This window comes from Pipra filicauda, unplaced genomic scaffold, assembly GCF_003945595.2.
Source record: "Pipra filicauda isolate LSUMZ 115617 unplaced genomic scaffold, ASM394559v2 scaffold73_size2923735_pilon, whole genome shotgun sequence".
Taxonomy (NCBI): Eukaryota; Metazoa; Chordata; class Aves; order Passeriformes; family Pipridae; genus Pipra; species Pipra filicauda.
Genome location: NW_024104909.1, coordinates 604,055 through 624,499, shown reverse-complemented (window position 1 = coordinate 624,499; position 20,445 = coordinate 604,055). Strand labels below are relative to the sequence as shown.

The 20,445-nt window shown below is 42.1% G+C and overlaps 1 protein-coding gene across 5 annotated transcripts in view; it reads right to left on the bottom strand.

Annotated features, from left to right (window-relative positions):
* LOC114003655 (CREB binding protein) overlaps positions 1-20,445 on the bottom strand; it is a 95,057-nt gene that overhangs the window by 28,152 nt on the left and 46,460 nt on the right. For 2 of the 5 annotated variants that reach the window (XM_039389551.1, XM_027750862.2), the window contains 13 exons: positions 18,706-18,955; positions 18,090-18,203; positions 11,771-12,013; positions 11,082-11,181; positions 10,499-10,645; positions 9,931-10,048; positions 7,147-7,339; positions 6,990-7,043; positions 5,664-5,788; positions 4,892-5,080; positions 3,018-3,437; positions 2,246-2,425; positions 1,830-2,016 (listed from right to left, as the gene is read on the bottom strand). In XM_039389551.1, the coding sequence (XP_039245485.1) occupies positions 1,830-2,016; positions 2,246-2,425; positions 3,018-3,437; positions 4,892-5,080; positions 5,664-5,788; positions 6,990-7,043; positions 7,147-7,339; positions 9,931-10,048; positions 10,499-10,645; positions 11,082-11,181; positions 11,771-12,013; positions 18,090-18,203; positions 18,706-18,955 (2,320 nt within the window). The remainder of the gene's footprint in view (positions 1-1,829; positions 2,017-2,245; positions 2,426-3,017; positions 3,438-4,891; positions 5,081-5,663; positions 5,789-6,989; positions 7,044-7,146; positions 7,340-9,930; positions 10,049-10,498; positions 10,646-11,081; positions 11,182-11,770; positions 12,014-18,089; positions 18,204-18,705; positions 18,956-20,445) is intronic. The other 3 variants (XM_027750864.2, XM_039389550.1, XM_039389552.1) reach the window with 3 other exon arrangements.

Below are 20,445 nucleotides of genomic sequence, written 5' to 3'. Positions count from 1 at the left end.
CAGTATTATTCCCTTACAAAGAAGGGAAGAAACCAGTAAAACTCATCTTCAAGGTCAAACTAAAGAAGTCACCTACAAGGAGAGAGGAGTTGCCCAAATGAACATTATGCCAAGTTTTTTAAGCCTGCAAGAGAAGAGGTGAAGGAACCACCTTGCTTGCTTACATTAGATTTGCAGAAATAAAGCCAAACAAGGCTGTGACTTGCTAAGTTATAACACACATTCCATGGCACTTCTGCTACATCCCAGGTGCTGTGGGATGCACCTCAGGAGTCTGCTGCATGGGAAGGAAGAAGTTCCCAACACTTTTGTAACCCATGAGAACTCCTGGTCAGCCTCTCCAGTAGTTTTAGAATACCTCATAACCCCTGAGCACACTTTGCAGCATTTACCCTCCAGCACCTCGTGGTTCATTCAGCATTTTAATACCAAGGCTGGGTTAAAGTCGAGCAAACTCCTCGGTGAGAAAATGTCACCACTTAAACTCGTGTCTCTGGCTGTACCTGCCCACGCTGCACATGCATTACACTCCACAGTTACTTAGTGACGACACTTCCAAGGGAAAACTGTGTTACTAAAGGAGGTATTGGAATATGTAGTAACCCAGGGCAGCTTCCACCGACTGATTCTGCGAGAACCTTCCTCGAGCCGCTCGCCTCCATTTACTGCAAGCGCATTCCTAACAGGAAGCAGTGATTCCTTCCACTGGGAATATCACTGCTTCATAAATGCTAATAAGCTTTCCACTCCCTGTGTTACATTTTGGTCAGAACAGGCTCTGCCAGTTGGTTCTGCAGTGAGCTCTCGTTTGCTGGCCCACTCTGCTGCAAACTGAAAATATCAATCTGCAGCAAAATGTGTTCTACAGTGCTTTATTACAGAAAGATTATGTTTAGTCACCAAATGCAACCCCAAGCACAACCAGGAGATCTAGATTTTTTGACATCTGCAGCGTGTTGAAAGCTTACCTTTGGTCAAAAACTAAAAACTAACCACAAAAGACACCATCTCAAAAAAGCAGATGCCAAAACACAGAGGTCTTGGAACTGCTAAGGGTTTTGAGTCCAAAAACTTAAATCTTGCAGCCTCCCACAAAGCCTGCACTGCAAGTGTAGTCTTTTATTTCTGTTTTAATAATATTATTCATTTATTTCTTACTAACCCAAGGCACTCAATCATTTATCTAACCCGTAATGCCATAAAGTTTCCTTGAGTACAGATACAGTCACACCTCAATCTATGCCCCTTGAGAGACTGCTGAGCTGTTTCCAAGGAGAAAGCTTCCAGATGAACATTACATTGAAAACTTTAAAGTCCTGAAAACACAGAACTTCAAAATAAAGTTTAAGCCTACTGCAGCAGTCCAGGTTCAGAGGAATCCAGGTTCAGAAGAAGAGTTCAGGTGCTTAATTCTCACACAAGTGACTGACAAAACTCAGTATGAAGACAGTGTGTGCAGCCTCTAACAGGAAAATAAAAGCAGTGGCTATTCTTGGTTACTGAAATCATTTATCTACACTGAACTCCCTTGAAAGAGCACCAAGATGTACAGGGAGGGATTAATGTGTTCAGTTCCTCCTGCAATCCCTGCCTTACTGCCTTGGTCCTTCTGGGCAGACACTGCTGGGATCAAGAGCACAACACTTTTCTCACCCGCGATTCACATAACATTAAAAGAATCTTACTTTCAAAATTAAGTTATAGAGTACCGATCTCCCAGAGTTCCACGTGCTGGAACACAAGTGCAAAACAGGTCTTCCAGCAGGAGTTGGAAAACAAATGTTAGTGAAACCAAAGTACACAAGGAAACTCAGTTTTCATACACATACTTTTCTTGCGGGGCTGAGATGGTGATGTGGATTGGGAAGTGGTTCCATTAGTGCTGCTCTCCTCCTCCTCTTTAACCTCTACTTTCATTTCAGGCTTCTTTTCTTCTATTTCCATTGGCTCCTGCTTCAGCTCTGTTCCATCTGTTTCTTCTTTTATTTGTGAAGATCCTTGTAAATCCTCCTCCACCTTAAGAAAGGACGCAACGAGATCCACTGTTACACCTACAACCCAAACTTCAGCCATCAAAATATTAGTTTGAGATTGTTGAAGCACTTTCCATCCATGGCTTTCCTCAGGACAGTTACTTTTCAGTAACGACCCTCCTCTCGCCCCTTAGCTCACCGATTCAGACACATCATTAAGTGCTTTTATATCTATCACTGCTTTCAGTTAAGCTGTAGAGAATCTCATTTACCTCAGTCTTAGCTTCCACTTGTGTCTCACTAGTCTCTGGCTCAGTTTCTTCAGTTTTAACTTCTGATTTGCTTTCTAGCATTGGTGCATCTGGTCCTAGTTGCTGGGAATTCGTATCAGCACTAGCAACTGAGGCAGGGGTGGGGACCCTGTTATCAATACTAGCTGCTGCCTGGGATAGCTGTTGTAAAAACAGTACAAAAGAAAGACACTGCATATATAGAAATATTTTCCTTTACTAAAAATGAACAGCACAAAAGAGACATGAGATGATATTCTAAAACAGTGCAGAACATGGATACAGGTCACTGTAGCCAAGTTTTGATCCCACACATTTAATAACTCTGCTTTACAGAGGAGAAGCCAAGGAAGAATTCTGCCCCAAAGTGGCTTCTTTCACAGAGAAAACACCTGCCCAGTAAAACACTGTACATTCCTTGAAACGTGCATTTGCCTGACTGTATCTTAAAAAAAATTATGCAAATCTCAGGCTCAGAAAAGATTCTGATTATGGCCAAATATAATATTAGGCCCGTTACACCTCATCTTTCTGCACACTGCTGCCAATTTGACTGTGAGCAGTTCAGCCATTCAATCCCCCCCTCCTTCAGACAACGCTGAGAACATCTGAACACACACATTTTACACATTCTAATGAACCCTTTGGTCTAAAGTAGAAGCTGCTATTGACAACTATGGGCTCTATGGTGCTACACACAGGGAGACTCATGGAATGTCACTACACAAGGAAAATGGGACCGGCTGGTACTTACTGGAGTGCCAGGTGGCTGTGCCTGCACAGAGGTTGGCTGCTGCTGGGCTGGCTGTGGGGTTGGCACAGACTGGGGCTGGACTGGGGTCTGGGGCTGTGGTGTGACCTGGGCCTGGGCCGCAGTCTGCCCCGTGGGTGTGCTTTGGGTCTGGGTCGCGTTGGGAACGGAACCCGGCGTCGGGGTCGGAGTTTGTCCCGAGGACGAGACCGGTGTCGATGGCTGGGTGGGTGCTGCTGGCTGGGGAGGGGTCATTCCCGCCGGCGTCGGGTGCTGGATGGGTGGCATCCCAGCAGCGGTGGACACGGGAGGCGTGGTCTGGTGTAGAGGTGGCTGGGTCACCGGGGGACACGGTAACTGCCCCCCCTGCGGGCCCAGCATGTTCATGGAGTTAGGAAGAGCAGCACTGGGAACCTGCCCCTGCTAGGAAGAGAGAGTCTCTTACACATGTGTGACTGCCAAAACCCTGGGAATCACATTAGCCTTTAAATCCCAGCACTGAAGCCTTCTCTGACAGAACACTATCCAGGAGATCAGCCACAAACAAACGCTGCTGTTGCAAGTAACTGTGCTCTGATTTTTGTCATCGCTCTCGTTAGCTCTCAAAGACCTTTCTCCCAGCCCCAGATGTGCCATGCTTGTCCTGCATTAATTTTGGCATACAGAGGGAATCTCCATCCCAGTAACACAGAAACCCACAGGCACAGAGCCTCTAAATTGTGCCATTAGCTGGGCAAAGGTCAGGCTTTGATACAAAATGGTTTCGAGCAAATACCCATTTTAGGCCAGGACTCTGGAGCAGCACTGCTTTAGAGGGCAGGTCAACACATTTAATGCTGCCCTGTTGCACAGAGCAAGGCTTAAGAGGAGGTTTTTTTGTTTTCTTTTTAATTAGACTGCTCCAGATGCTTCAGAAAACTGTGGATTTGTTTTTCAGAGCAGCAATACAATAACATATTCTGGATCTACTTAAACCTTCAAACTGTACATTTTACTGAAGATTGCATCAGATAACTGGTGATAAAATAAGAATATGCTATCCTCAGATGTAACTGTTACTCTTAGAAATCCAAATCAGTTAACAATTTCCTGCAGATGAGGTTTCAAATTTAAAACATACTTCTATATTGCCTGTACACAGTCAGTTTTATTGAACTAAGTGCATTAGGAAGATAATGTTTACCACAAAAGCAGTCGAACAACTGAGCCAGGGCCCAAGAAACTGTAGATGCTCATCCTGAAGATATTCCAAACTTGACTTGACAGAGCCCTTCATAACCTGTTCTAAGTCATCTCTCATTTGAGAACAGGGCTGGACTAGAGAACTCTGGAGGTCTCAACAAGCCTTAATTACTTGGACTCTGAGTTAAACAACAAGCCTTTCCCTGTGGAAGAGCACACACTTTGGCATCATAAGCACAGCTGCTACTAACACTGACCACTAATGCAACAGAAAAATGTCACAGGAAAAAACCAACCATCCTCTCTTCAGAAGTAGAAAGGTTAAAACAAACTTTACAAGATCTTCCCTAACCACTTTATTATAAATCTGGATTTAAAGTTAGCTACTTGGGTCCACACAGAGAGGAAACATATGTTCCTAAACGTCCCATAAATTAATTTCTGATATTTCCCCCAAAAATCTCATCAGCATGCATTTTTAAGGAATTTAAATCAGGAATTACGGGGCGTTGCGCCCCCGTTAACAGATGTCGATGGGTTATGTAAGAGCTTCTGAGAAAGGCAGATGTAACCCAGGATCCCCCAAAGTTGGGGTGGCTGTGCTTAACAGTGGATACAGAAATACAAATAAGCAAACATATTAAATAAATTAGAGCAAAATAATTAAATAACTTCAGTTAGAAAATCCATCTTACCTGTGCCACCCCAGCCTGAGCTGTTGACTGACCCATGCCCACATTGTTCACATTCATTGTCCCAGTGGATGCAGGGAACTGATTCTGGGGCAGGAATTGGTTCTGGGTGGGAGCCTGACCCATCATGTTGTTGGAATGAGCTCCCATCATGTTCTGTGGCTGAGGCATTCGGGAAGGAGACATTGCCATCTGAAAATTAACACCCAAATGAACTCATTACCATTTCATATTATGGAGCAAGACAAAGGAAAATACCCTCAATGTAATCAACCAAAAGATAGGACAAAAAATAAAAGGAAAATTGGCTTCAGTAAACCAAATGGAAGTGGGGATATGCACAGAACTTCAGCATTTGTTCCCCAGCATTCACAAGGGAGTTATTTTTAAATAGGTAATATTCCAAACTCTACTGAGAGTGTTTGTTCTCTGAGATAACAGAGAGAACCCAGTGAAACTGAAAATATTTTTGTTTTTCTAAAGAAAAAAACATGTTTTCACAGAGGAATAAAGAAGGTGTATATACTGCAAAGCCAGCTTCTGAAAGAATGATCCTCTTCCACAGACAGCTGGGAATTACTGCACCTCTGGCACGCACGTCTCTGAAGGCCTGGTTGGCTTCTTTAGAACAGGTAAATACCGAAAACAAACGCCTCAATAAAAGCCTTTCCATGAAATTATCCTACAATTTGCAGCCCTGCTCTGTGACGTGGCCTTTTCAGAGGAGCAGTGGCTGCTGAGTGGGATCAGTGCTGAGCAGAAGGAGGGTACGAACCGCGGGGACGGCGCCCATGTTGTTCATCTGCACCGGGTGGTTCATCGGAGACGCTGCCCGGGGTCCCATGGGGGCTTGTGGCATCTGTACATTCCCTATGGACATGGGGTTAAACTGATTCATTCCTGCAAATGCACCCCCAAAACAAGTCATTAGGAACGAGTCATAGAATTTGTGTATGTTTATTCTACTATAAAATTAACTAACAAATTATTATGGCTGAAATTTGATCGCGCTACACTTTGTCCCTCAACTTTGTTCAAATTACTCTGACTTCACAGACAAATCAGGATGTGAGAAGTATTTAGAAGAATAGCAGTTAGGATGCCTAAAGAAAAAAGTTAAATGCAAAAGATGAAGAGTGTGGATGATCTGCAGAGACACAATGCTATTTATAAATAATACCTTGGGATGGTTTCTTAAAATCAGGCATTTGCTTTGAAACAGCAATGTCTTATTTAGGGCTCACTGAAATGGTTGAAGTAAATACGATAAAAATACTTATTGTATATAGGAAGGCAACTCTGAGCCTCAAATCTGGACAAAACCCAGCAAAATTCTTAAACAGGGGTTGTGCTTTTTATATAAAACATTTAACCCCTCCAAAAAACCCAAACTTGTCTAAAGGTGTAATTATGGAGCTATATTTGCTATCAACTTGTTCTCCTATTCAAATGAGTTGTAAAAGGATTTTTAACCTCCCAAGGACATTTCGACACAAGTTTTGACTTAGTACTAACTCTGAACCACAAAATAAAATAACTGGGGACACTGTTTTGAAGGAAGCTGAAGCACCTAGAACTCAGGGGTTTATATTTTTCAGAAAAAAACCCACCCATGAGCTCACAGCAGCTTCAATCAATGATGGCCAGTGCTATGAACAAGCTATGAACACCTTTTTTAATGCACTTTGCATCAGAAACCAAGAAAGGATATCATTTACAAACATTTTAGGATTAATGTGCTGTGTTTCCAGCTACAGGTATATTTTTTGCTAATTAACTGATGAAAAAATGCCAACATCCTTCCCCCTTTACAGCATTTTAAATGAGATTATCCAAAGTACTCTTGCTTGAACCGTCCTCTTTGGAAGGACTGAATCAATTCCCAACTGCTAGGAAAGTGCTGGGTACATATTGTTGGTTCTTAAGACTGCACTTGGGACAGTTCCTGCCACACAGCAACAACAATGATGCTGCAAAAAGGAAGACCCTGTAGTTCCTCCATCCCAACTCCAAAAAACCCGACGTAAGATCAGCTTCCCCCCCCCCCCCATAAAATTATTTTAAACCCACAAACTGCAATTAGAGAGGAAAACATAAATACCTTGAGAAACCTGCATACGACTTATAGGCACGGTTGGCATGGACATTGGCCCATCTGCAACACAACAGAAGAAAGGTCAGCAAAACCAGCTTAAAATACAACCTGAAGATTACCAGGAGAGCCCGTGGAATGCAGAGGCACCTCCAGCAGTACTTACTGGGGGGCCTGACGGGCTGTGCCTGGCCCATGGCAGCAGCCACCTGGGGGATCCCGGGGGGCTGGGGCCCTGGGGTCTGTAAGGCTGCTTGGTTCCCCAACATCCCTTGTTTGTGGAGACGAGACCTCCGTTTCTCTTCCAGCTCCTTTTGTATCTTATAGATTTTCTCTGCTAATAAATGATAGTATTCATCCTATAAGGGGGGAAAAAAAAAAAGAGTGCTCAGCATCAAGTGTAAAGAAGCGGCAGCAGAACTCATTTGGTCTCATTTACTACCTGAATGCCATCACCTGGTTTTTCATTTTTAATATCTATTTGAAAAAGAAATATTTCTTTTCAGAATTATCACTGCTTTAATGCAGAAAAGGATACACAAAGATTCTAGAAAACACACTTGCTTTTTTATGGCTAATCCTTCATACCTACTCTGAGTAGATTAGCAAAGGAGAAGGCTGAAGGTTCTCTCTTACTTTGACAAAAGCCAGGAAGTTGAGGTTTAGTTTTTAAATGTTAATGATTTCTAAATGTTATTTTCATTATAAACATTTTTACTAATCCACAGACAAAAGAAAAACATATTCCCAGCACACAGTTACACTGAATAAACTTCAGGAGGCAGATGTTAAGAACAGATCAATTTTTACATAAAAGAACTGCTCTTTTCCTAAGGAGTCTGACTATCAACAATCATGGCAAAGGATAAACAAAACCAGGAGAACCTCAAAGGAATGGAGGAAATTCACTGAAAAAATATTCCACAGGCACAGACAATTGAACACTACATTTGCAGAAGATGAAAAATCCATTTTACTCAACCCACAACAACAACAACAGATCCAATACAACAGTCGCAGTGCACACCAGGTAGACAATTCTGCTTGTCAGTAATTGCCAAGTGCATGAGATTATGCACCTGTTAAAGGCAGAAAAACCCCATAAACCCTCAACACCACATTTCTTTTTGGGGTCACCTATGCTCTCAAAATCCAGTGTTACACAGAGTACAGGCTGAGTGATGCTTTTCCCACAGTCATTATGTCTTTATTCAATTTTCATCACAACCATGATTTATTATTACAGTAGGATTGAGTTCACTGCAGAAAACTTAACAGGAGATAGGTATTCCTCAGCAGCCTCGTTAAGGAAGTCCAGTGATGCAATATAAAGCTTTGGGTTTAGGTAATTTCCTTCCTCCAAATATCTCAAAAGTCAGTGCAGACACTTTCTGCTGTCCAGTACGAAAGCTCTACAGCCCTTTCTGTCCTCCTGCTCAAATCACTTCACCTCTAACTTCCTTACTTGTAAATTTATTATTGTGCTACTTTCCCACTGCAAAGATTCCTGAAAAGGCTGTGTTCATAAGGAGCACACACTACCAGAACAGTGTCAAACTGCTTGCAATGATGCCTCTTACTAATATGGTTTTCAATGTCAAAGTAGAACGGAAGCTCCTCAAAAAGAAGGATGCAATTCCTCACGGCATCATCAATAAATTCTGAATTACTCCCTTCTTCCAAGTTTGCTGCTTGGAGCCAAAAACATCAGATGAATTCCAATAACAGCAACTTCTGGCAATGAGGCTCTGACAGCTGTTTTGAGAGGTGAAGAGGAGACACTTCTGGGTGTTTGTCTGTCAGAAGACATTTAATTTTATAACCAGCAGTTTACTATGCTCATCCTTACTTAGAAGATATTTAGATTCCCATGTATGTCCATGAATCCTCCTTCTCCCTAAAATTGGTCTCTAAAGCTGCCAGGGTGACCAAGGGTGATCACACTCAAGTCTTCCTTGTAAACAACCTCTTAGTAGCTACAAGGAGGATACAACATGGTCACTGACCAACACTGACACAGCAGCAGCACTACAAGTATGGCCAGTATATTTATCTCTAGGAAATAAAACTGGCCTTTCACCTTCAGCTCTTCTGGGAAATGGGCTGAAAGAGGCAGAGGAAGTGTCTTACTGAATAATTGTCACCTGAAGTGCCACTGACTACTCTCTTCAGATACTCCTCCCTCACTTAAGAAAGGATCTCAGGACTCTGATCTGCTAAGACCTCACTGGCTGTTGTTACTGGCACTACTGACGATGTCTTTTCCCAGTGAAAACTTTCAGGGAGTGGTTCCTTTAGGGTAGAATCAGCACAGTGTCATATCCTCAGCCTGTCAATCAGCAGGGGTTTGCTCCCTCTCAGTAGGAGAGATTGGAACTGGCACCTCTTTGCAGACAGAGTGAGAATCATGAACAAGAACAGGAATTCTGTCTTGTTTCCATGCACAAGAACAAAGGCAGGCAAACAGTGTCTTTGCCAAACCACTTTTGGTGCTGCTGGGTAGAGCAGAACTAATTCCAGCAGTGCAGGTAGAAGGTAAGCAGTGGAACAGCACTGGGCCCTACAGAAAACCTCCAATGGTAAAGAAACATGAAGGAAGTTTTAAAACTACTGTTCACACAGACTTCCAAAAAGGGAGGAAGCCAGTAAGGGAACCACCAAGAACTGCAAGCTGTGCTCCAAGCTTTGTGCACGTCAGTCACACTCAGGAGGAATGCAGGTGGGGCTGGGAGGTGATGCTGTCTAGTTTTCATGGAGCTGAGGGAGCTGAATTAGCTCGGAGTGACATTAATCATCTGTCTTGGGACTACACAAACACTGTCACAGACAGAAAACATGACTTTCCTCATCAAGGGAGCAGTGAAATGATTCCCTGTGGTTTTCATTACACTTGTAAGATTAGTGATCCTACAGTTTTTTAACAGCTACTGAATGGACTCAGGCAACATACCCTACTATTAGCAGACTCATACATATCTCCTTCCACTTTCCTGGCATAAGCCACCAGGTTCTCCATGCGTCGATCCTTCAGTGCTGCTGGATCAGGAGTGGGGAAGATGGCTTGGACACTACAAGGAAGGAGGAAGAACAAAAGAAAAATTCTTCAGGAAAAAATCAAAAATCAATACAGCTTTAAGACAATCACCCTGGACATTCCCTTATACACCAGGTATGTAAAAATATATCAAACTTGCTAAAAAATAAAAAAAATCAATATTTTATTATTTCTCACCAGATTAAAGCAATGATGAAAATAAAGTGAGGTTTAACAGTTTGGAGTTTAAATACCTGTTCAGTAGAGCAGAGCAAATTTACTGGCAATACAAACTAATTTCATGCCCACTCCTTAAAGAGCATGAAGAACTGAAGAGGAGGATTAAAGGTAACAGCTCATCCTCAGTGGCCCAGCACCAGAGGACCATTACTGATAACTTTTTTTTTTTAGCTTAATAGTAGAACTACTGTATTGAAATTCTTTAAAAACGTTCAGGAAAAAGGCAGCCTTGGTGAATACTTACAGTTTATGCACTAAATGATTGCGCAGGTCCTGAGTGACATGTTCATGCCATGCTTTCCTTACCCCGGTACTCGAAGGAGGTGCAGCCGTTGGCATTGAGCTGAGGTTTCCAACATTGCCAGAATTTGTGCCATCATTCATTAGTGGGCTAAAACAAAGCCAGAAGGGACTGTTACAAGAACGCAGAGTTTTGTCGTAGGTTTGATGCCTGAAGTTATTTTTCATCATTTTTTTTTTAGCTATGGTATCAAACATTCCTTAAGTGAAATTTTGGTATCAACAAAACTGCAGCAAAGCAGCAAAGCTCAGGAGTTTACAAGAGAGGGTGAGTGATAAAGAATCACAACTGCTAAGGTATTTGTACACTTAAAACCACAAAATATTCTTCCTTTGGGAAATCATTTAAAACTACTAAATATTGTGGGGCTCCCAGGAGGCACAAAGTGGCAGCTCTAGAATTAAGCGTAGCTATGGATGTCACTGAACCATTTCCATGCCAATACAATCAGTTTTTAAAGCAGCTCCTTATTTATAAGCATGTAAATAAATGTTTAATTGAGTAAGAATGAAAATGTGTGCATTACTTATTTGTCCCAAGGGATGTTGGAAGAGCAGTTTCAGAAATTAGACCGGGTTGCTGGTCTGTTGTTATTCCTCCTGCAGGAAGGTTCATCTGGTTGGCTCCTTTGGGACAAAATTAAACATCATTGGTAGAGAGCTCACAATTTTGACAATAATATGACAAAACTATACTTTACTGGCCCAAGTGGTTAATGGAAGAAGTATATCAGTGTATCAGGTAAGTATTTTTATAATAATATCTGCTGTGCTGCACATATATAGCTATTTATGGAATAAAGTTACTTTCAGTCTTAACTACAAAACCGAGTCTATTAAAATTTTAAATCCATAAACTCTTAATATTAGGTCAATAAGCTAAAAAGAAGATAATACTAACAATTAGGCTGCAGAAAGAAAGTAGCATTTAAGACAGAATTGTCTGTTAGAACAGGTGACAACTGTTAAAGCAAATTTCTTCAGCAATTCTGTTTCATCACCTCAGGCAACATCAAGCTCTGAGCTATATTTTAAAACTAAAACTCCTGCTATTTGGCAAAAGCAATATATTCAAAACTTTCTGCTATTCAAACATAAATGATCAGTAGGGAATACAAACAGTGTCACTGCTCCGACCAAGTGAAATACCAGGCTACCCCAAAAATTCCACACAAATTATTTTAACACTCGGTTTCTTGGTGTTTTCTCCACGTACCCAGTGCATTAATGGTCCTCATTTGCTGGTGAGCCTGGGGCTGTGCTGGCTGCTGGCCTTGTACCTGGGGCTGCAGCTGGGTTTGGGGCTGGTTTCCATAGGGCAGCCCGAGGGCAGCGTAGGCTCGTTGCATGGAGCTGGGGTCGATCGGATTGGGATTGCTTAGTGAGGGAGTGTTCTGCTGGCCTGTGCCAACAGAACCGATGGAATTCTGGATTCCACCAGCTGGAGACCCTAAAAGGGCTATAAAAAAAAAAAAAGATAAGAGAATATTGAAAATCGATGAGGATAAATAATAAAACTAATCATGCCAAGAATCAGCAGACATGCAGATACTTCTGTGTTGTGTATCTTCCTGCCAGAGGACAGAATGACACCTGAGATCCCAAGTGGGGAAACTCAGCCTTGGATTCTACAGGACAGAAACCACCCTAACTATTAATCCATGCAGTCTAAAGAGGAGGGTTGTGTATTTCAGGCAGATAAGTCCATAATTACTATAACAGATATAAAGATAAGGCTCCTGTATGAGGCTAAATAGGATTTTCATGCTTGGGACAGTAGGCTAAGGTGAAAAAAAAATTTAATTATTTTACTTCCCTCTTTCCCATCAATCCCATTTTAGGTCAAAATATTTGGCTCCAGAACAGAGATCCTGAGTTCAGCAGAAATAACTGTGTCCTTGGACACAAAGGTAATACTGAAGATCTGTTGGCAGAAATTTTCATGGCGAGCAGTCACTGCATGAACCCTCTGAAGGCCAAACTACCCTAAAGCCCAGTTATTCAGAGATATGAAAAACCCTGATGGTTTTCAGTTTGTACTGACCTATGTGACCACCACCACAACCAACCAACCTCTCTCACCACACAGATGTATGGAAGTAATTTCCATTGTAGACAGGTAATGGAAACAACAGGGGAAAAAGTAGTATTTACTCAACCCAGAAGCGAAGAAAATTCTGCTTTCTGGACCTCGTTTTAGGCTGCCATTCTAAGTAATAACATGTTCCACTGTGACTGACCCATGGAATATTACATCCTTCAGTACAGAGACACTGCATTTTGATAAGTGAGACTGGTAGAAGTAACTCATCCTTCACATTTTCCCCCTCAAGTAATTAAATACGTAATGTGCATTACAAATTTGTGAGCTAAACATAGCAACAGTAATGGCTTTTAATATAGGCAACAATAACTGTTTTATTGAAATATTAGGAGGGGCACATGGTTAGATAAAAAACTCAGGAAAACAAGCCTTCTGAGACATTAACAGCATTATCCAGGCTTTTTTAAATCCTTACCCACTATGGAAACCAAGAGAGTCACTGAAAGAGATACACAGGCTTTCAGCTTCCACCCAAGAGAAAACACACACATTACAGAGTCCAGACTTCTCTCTACAGATGAGAATTCAATTTGATCTCATTTGCCAAAGAACTACAAATAAATATAGTCAGAGATCTCCCTCTCCAGAATAAGCAGCCCCACAGAAAACATCCTTTTTTTTTCCCAAAGGACAATCCACAGTATTTTTAACTCTGGGATTACCATGGAAATTAGGCTTACACATACTTACACTCTCTGGACACATTCATAGTAACTTTTGAACTCAATGATCATTTCCAAGAGACTTTAAAAACAAAGTCAGAAGCTGATTAAGATCCTATCAGCTTAATTTAAAAAAAAGACATAATAAGAGTAACTACATGAATTCCTTGTTGGACTTGCACATAGCACTCTGGAATTACACCATCTAAGAGAAAATGCCTTACAAGTGCAAGCCAAGGAATAGGAAGTCTTCAGGAAGGTTAAATACCACAAAACTTGTGGCACCTTGAAATTCAAAAGGCTTCAGAGGCTGCTGTGACAGCATGGATTGATTCAGGAGCTAATAAGAATTCCAGCTTATGTTAGAGGAAGAGGATGATGTTCCTCTGGAAAAGTTACAACCAAACACCCCTGGTGCTTTCAGTGCTGGCTGTAAATGTGGAGAGGGCAGAACGACCAGAGCATGAGGTTCAGCCCTTGTGTTAGAACAGCTTTAGACTATTTGGCCTCAGCTTTTCTCACTTCACTACTCAATTAATAGGACACTATGCTGAGCATTTCCTGACATCAGGAATCTGATTCTGAAGAGGGTTTTTTGTCTGTTTGTTCAATGATTTTATAGGAAGACATGACGTTATTTTGATCTGTCAAACAAGAAGATGGAGGCAGAGAGTATTACACTTCCATTTTGGACAGACCAAGTCAAATGCTGTCCCCTCTGAGGCAGATGCTGCAGAAAATACAGTAAATTAAAATAAATATAGCCCTGGAACAAACAGGAGTTATCACATTAGGCTACTGCTACATGAAACAATGTCTACTGCAATTTATTTTTATGAACTGATGCTTCAGACATTGATGAGCTCATGACAGAAGCTACAAGTGTGAAGTACTCATGTCTTTTAGAGGGGGATCCCTCCAGCTAATTAAAATTTATCTTAAACACAGACTCCTAATTCTATTTTAAGCACAAATGCCCAGCACTTCTCTAACCTGACCAGTCCAGTGAACACGTTAATCCATTTTTGAAAAGCGTGGTTTAAATTTTTGATTTTGCTTCTGAATTCTGTAATTGAGACTTGCTCTGCCCCGCAGCTCCTCGCTCTGCTCCTTACATCCATTCCAGCTCAAAGTGGCTGGAGCAAAAATTCTGCTGGTGACTCTGACTCACCCCAGCACAAGCCTGTCCTGCACCCAGAATTAGACAGGTACACAAAGGTAAAGTGCACACCATCATTTAATTAAAGGCTGTATCTTGACTCAAATCATGGGGTAAAGATTTTACGAGGAACTTGAAGGTAGGAAGTGTCAATATTAAAGTTGACCACCAATGCCATGTTAATGCTTATTTAAGTTAAGCATTAAACCAAAAGCCTCACAGTACAGCACCATATTAATCTATGAATAGAACTCCTTAATCCATGGGCTAACCATCCATAATGGCTCCATGGGGTAACTGATAGGTCACCATTATATATATGATTTCCAGCAACTGAACAAACAAGAAACACATTTTGTTTGTCAGAGTTACTGACAGTAAGACTTGAGTGAGCTGGATTTCATTCCTAGTTTTCACAGGAAACAGGCTCTACTGAAGAACTTGAGGCCTCCTCCTCCTGGATACAATTCCCTGTGCACCAATGCACTCCTTCCTTCTCTGCAAAGGTTGGTTCCCAAATGCTCCACACATCCAGGCCTTCTTCTATTTTCTGCCCATACTCTTAGCTCCTGGTCCCTATTTCCACTTCCCTCATCAGATTCCCACTCTTCATCCCCAAGTCCACATACTCCAGAATTTCTGGCTCAGAGTCTTCTTTAAAATCACATTTTTGGCTGAAAATCAGTGGTTTCAAATTTAATTTTTCTTAACCAAGCTTTCTCCTTGCTGCATTTTATTTAAAAATTTCCTACAAGGAAAACTACAGAGGAAACCAGCTCCATGTTCACAACTCCACCTTCCAGTGTCAGCTGAGCAGGGGATCTCTGGTGTCCCCTGATCCTGGAATGAAGCACAGAGAGCACAAGGATGGTTCAGGACATGAGCACAGCACACACATCACCACCTGCACAGCTGTGAGAGGAACAAAGCCCAGGAGCTGTGGGAAACACACCTGCCCAGGTCAGGAATGGAAGGAGATCAAGCATGTGCATGATAAGTTGAATCTTCAAAAAAAAAACCCTAAAACTGTTATGACACAGCTACAGAATTAGGAAATGTATAAACAACTGTTTGCAAGAGTCTAGAACTCAAATTGTGGTGGGCTCAGCAGGGAGCAGGTACTGCCCAACAAAAACAACCCCCCAGCCCCATAACATTTCAAGCCATTGATTCAAAACACAGGAGTCACCTGCTCATTCAAAAGAAAACCTTAATATTTCAGCATGTGCAAAATAACACTTGTTTTCCTGTTTCCCCAGCCCCCTCAGAGGTACAAGGGACACACAACAAGAACCACATGGAACAGAAAGAATTTTCAACTTGTCCCAATATGTCCTATTTACAAGTCAGGTCACTATCAACCATTGTAATAAAATACAGCTCAAGATTGCTTAAAAAAAAAATAAAAAAAGCTACACAAAAGAAACCTGGCACAGATGCTCTTTGCAAAAAAAATCTACACACTAAAAGACCTGTACAGAAACAGCTCCATGGCAATAACCCAAACCCCAGGACTTTCTGCAGCACACAGATCCCCAAGGAGTGGGAACAGAAAGCCAGAAAGGCACAGGAATGGCTGCAGATGGAAGGGTGGAAGTGAGGCACCACAGTGCAGTGGTTCAGCAGGGCTCAACTGCAGAACTTTCTAAAAGATGAGCAATCTTTGAAGGAGCTGCTTGAAAACCCAGCACAGACACACCAGGACTAAAATAATATGGCAAAACAGGGCAGAGCACAGGAAGGAGAGTTCCAGACTCTCTGTAAGGAAGGCAGCCTGACAATGGAACGAGGGTCTCTACACCTCTCATTTCTTTTTTCCCTTTCTAAATGTTCTGATCATATTCTGCCAAAATGCAGACCCCTCTTCCCTCCAATTTTGTAGATTCTGTGATTATTTATTCCTAAAACAGCCCACATTTTCTTCCAGTCTTAAACTAATGCAACTTAGGTTAGTTTTCACCTGAGCAGGCACAGAATTTTCACCATTTGCACATGTTGATGTGAATCACTTCACAAACCTTTCTGATTGCCCAAAAAGGGGTATCCTTTATAACAGATCTAAACAAGTATTTTAGTGTTCCTCTTTCACCTTCAACCAAACCATGAGCTGTTACATGTATGACTCAGAGACATAATCCAGGACAAAGAACCCTGTACCACTGGGTTATTGATTCATTGATTGGAAGATTTCATATTTATCTCCCTCCATATGCAACAACAGAGCCAAATTCTACACTTACCCATTATAATTCTGTTGCAGCCAAACAACATCCCATAACAAAATTATTTTTGAGGACTGCCTGTGTTCAAGATTTTGTTCTCTTTTGATAAGCTGTATGAGCAACAAAAACACTGCACAAACGACTTTACTACAGCAGCTTGTATTGAAAAACACAATTCTGTTGTGCTAGATGTTGTTAGCACTTTGATAACAACTGTCTAATAAGGATGTTATGCACAAATTAAAAAGCAAAGCTTTCAACACATTTTTTGAGGACCAAACAACTAATCACTTGCCACAAATTACTATTTTCAACACACAAGACTTATCTTGTTTACCAAGAAGTTTGGTAAAACACAAACAAAATCCTGACCTCCAAGTACCTCTATAGTTATAATTTTTTCTGTTTTGGAGGGGAAAAACCCCTCCTGAAACTATAAACAGAGCAATGCTCAATGGATAATTTTGACAGCCTCTCCAGCTACTGTCTCCTCTGTCTTAATCTCACCTAATTTAGGACCAGTTCTCCATCCTCCAAGGTTTACTGGTGCTCCTCACTGCAGACTCACCTTAACTGGAAATCAGCAGCATGCTTCCAACCCAATTCCAATGTACAAGCTTTGCAAGTTCTCCAGCTATTTTCCACTTCCTAACCCTCATTTAAATATACTTAGGCATAACATTACTGAAGACTCCTAGAACTGCAGTGTTGATGCTGTAAAATGTTCCATCCTGGCATCTTTTCAAAGGAGTTGATGAGAGGCAAACCTACCAACATAAGCTCAGTATTTTCTGTTTCAGAGCAGGAGGGAAATAAAAACACACTAGAAATGGACTTGCCCCAAGCATCAGTAACAGTTCAGCTATTATAAAAACCAGGCATGGGCACTGTGATTTGCAGGGCTTTAGCTAATCTACAGCAGCAATAAATACACTTAATGATGAAGACACCCAGACCAGATCTTTTTGTATGCAAGGTTGGGTTTTTTTCCAAACATTTTTGATTATTTTGAATCACTAGCATGTTAATTTGTTCCTAGCAGCAAGAGAAACAATCAAGTAGCTTATCTCCTTCCCCAAACTGTACCTATATCCAAAACTTTAGGTCTCATAACTGGAATCTATTGACCTGCCCCACAATGAAGCACCAGTTAGAAGCTGCCACATCCTTTAAAATAAGATGGGTGCTTGAGCTCAGGCTTTCCCAATTATTCAGTAGTAAATTGCCTTCAATGATCAGAAACGAGAATTCACTAGTAAATTTATCCCTCTACAAGTTAACCAGCTACTAAGTTTGTTAGGACACTGCCAAAGTTTATTCCTACACTGCACAGTTGATGAGCTTTACTAGTATCATTCAATGGTGACAGCAGTAAGAGAACTACTCACGTTGTTGGTTTCTTTTGTCACTGGCATTTTTCAGAGGAAGGCACACAGGACAGTCGTGCCGAGTACAATTCTTCCAGTGGGAGATGATTTGTCTCGAAGATGCACAATGAGCAACTGCAGCAAGGAAAAGCAAAGGAGTTAAGGTCACTGTTAACCAGGTTAACTGGTTTTCAATTAACTCCATCTCGTTTTTAAGAGCAATTCTATTCTTTCTCCTTCACGAGCAACACTGTGCATATAACTAAACACAGCTCAACACAACTAAAATTTTTTGGGACGAGTCAAGAAAACAATGAAAGAAACTAGTACCAAAATCTAAGACAAAGATGTGGGGAATAGGACACCCTCTTTATACAACAGATGAGATGAAAAAGATGCTTGCAAGTCTACCCTGGTACTATCCCCTTCTTGAAAAGGCAAATATTGCATTGTGTTTTTTCAAACTGAGATGGGAAGCGGGAACCAGGCAAAGGGAACAGCTGTTTAATTCCAGAACCGGTGCTGACACTGTGCCAGGTATGGGAACGCTCTTGCCAAGAAGAGGAACGCTGGTTACAAACACCCCAGGAACCTTTCAGAGCTCTCGTGCAGAGCGGCCCCAGCCCCGTGCCCTCACCTTGGCAGGCCTTGCCGGCCTGGCAGTGCGTCATGTGGTTGAGGACGTTCTTCATGGTGCGGCAGTGCGGGAGGGCGCAGGCCCGCACCTCGCCGTTGGCCTGCTCGCGCCGCTGACACTTGTGGGCGTGGAGCAGCAAAACCAGCTGCTGCTGGATCAGTTTGCGCTTCTCCGGGTCCGCTGTCGGCCCGGTGGCCATGGCCTGCGTCGGGACGATCCCCACCTGCTGCACCTGGGTTTGCATCTGGGACTGAGAGAGCAGAGAGGGGAGGTCAGCAGCACGTCTGCGAGCTGTGGTTCTGACCCTAATCCTGCGTAAGAATTGTGGGCTACAGCTTCCTCCTGAGCGGGGGAGAGGGGCAGGCACTCATCTGTGGGGACCAGGGACAGGACCCCAGGGTACCGAAGTTGTCTCAGGGGAGGGTTACGTTGGATATCAGGAAAAGGTTCTTCCCCCAGAGGGTGGTTGGGCACTGAACAGGCTCCCCAGGGCAGTGGGCACAGCACCAAGGCTGAAAGACCTCAAGGAGTAGTTGGACAACGCTCTCAGGCACACGGTGTGACTCCTGGGGATGGTCTTGTGCAGGCTCAGAAGTTGGATTTGATGACCCTTGTGGATCCCTTCCAACTCAACATATTCTGTGTTTCTATCACAAGACTGTTCACCAGGCTACCAGGATTATTACACCACTCCCTCAGCATTCTCAAACTTTTCTATTCTAATCTTGGAACAACGTATTGAGAGGTTCCTCTGTTAAAACATTTACAAACAAGAGTTTAAAACACAAGCCACTCAAAACCTTCTGTTTATTGGACAGACCATAATTCCAACAGGAATAAGCTCTTACCACACCCAGAGCTGGAATTCTTTAAGGTCCTTGCAACCCAAACCATTCTATGATTCCATGAATTCAAGCCTGTTTAGTATTATATTTTCATATTACAGGTTTTAAACACTTAAATCTTTGTTTCTCATCCCTAACAGAAAGAGGAGTCCAAAGGGAGAAAACAGAATTCTATGACTGTCTCTATATATTACAACAAAAGGTAGAGCTGATTTTCTAAGCATAAATTAAGTCTTTTGTCTCACAAGTGAGTGCTGATATTCCCTTCAAAGAGAAAATTTCCTGGGTAAGCTGTATATGGTTTTCTCCTGGAAAGGGTCACCTAAATCTGGGTTGTATTATGGCTACTGAAGTGAATCAGAGTTAACTACAGGGTGATGCTGGGATGTATCAGCTTGTAAAATCCAATGTTTTACTTCCAGCATCCATTCTTTATGGACACACTTCTGCACCAAGGCCTGAGCTCTGCCTGACAGCTGCAAACCCACAGAGATCTTTAGTCTGAGGCACAGCTCGTAACACTGCAGAAGAGAACAGCCTCCTTAACACGTCACTTCTCCAGCACAGATTTAGCACCTTTTTCTACCTTCCTGGACAAATGCAGAAACCTGATTTTCAAAATTAAGCACATCCACAGCCTGCAATGTCTCTCCCCTAGCAGGGGCAGATATGGGACTGCAAAAGCACTTGAATCCCTGTGATTTGCAGCCTGAATTAATCTCATGGACAAACATAAAACTGTCCCAAGAATCACTTTGATTATGCCCTGTGAAAATAGGTTAACACAGAAAAGCTACCTAAGGAAAATCAGCCATTAAAAGCACTTATAAATAGAATACAGGAAGAATAGGATTATGCTGGGGAGATAACAGAGGAAATAGTTCAGTGCTGACCA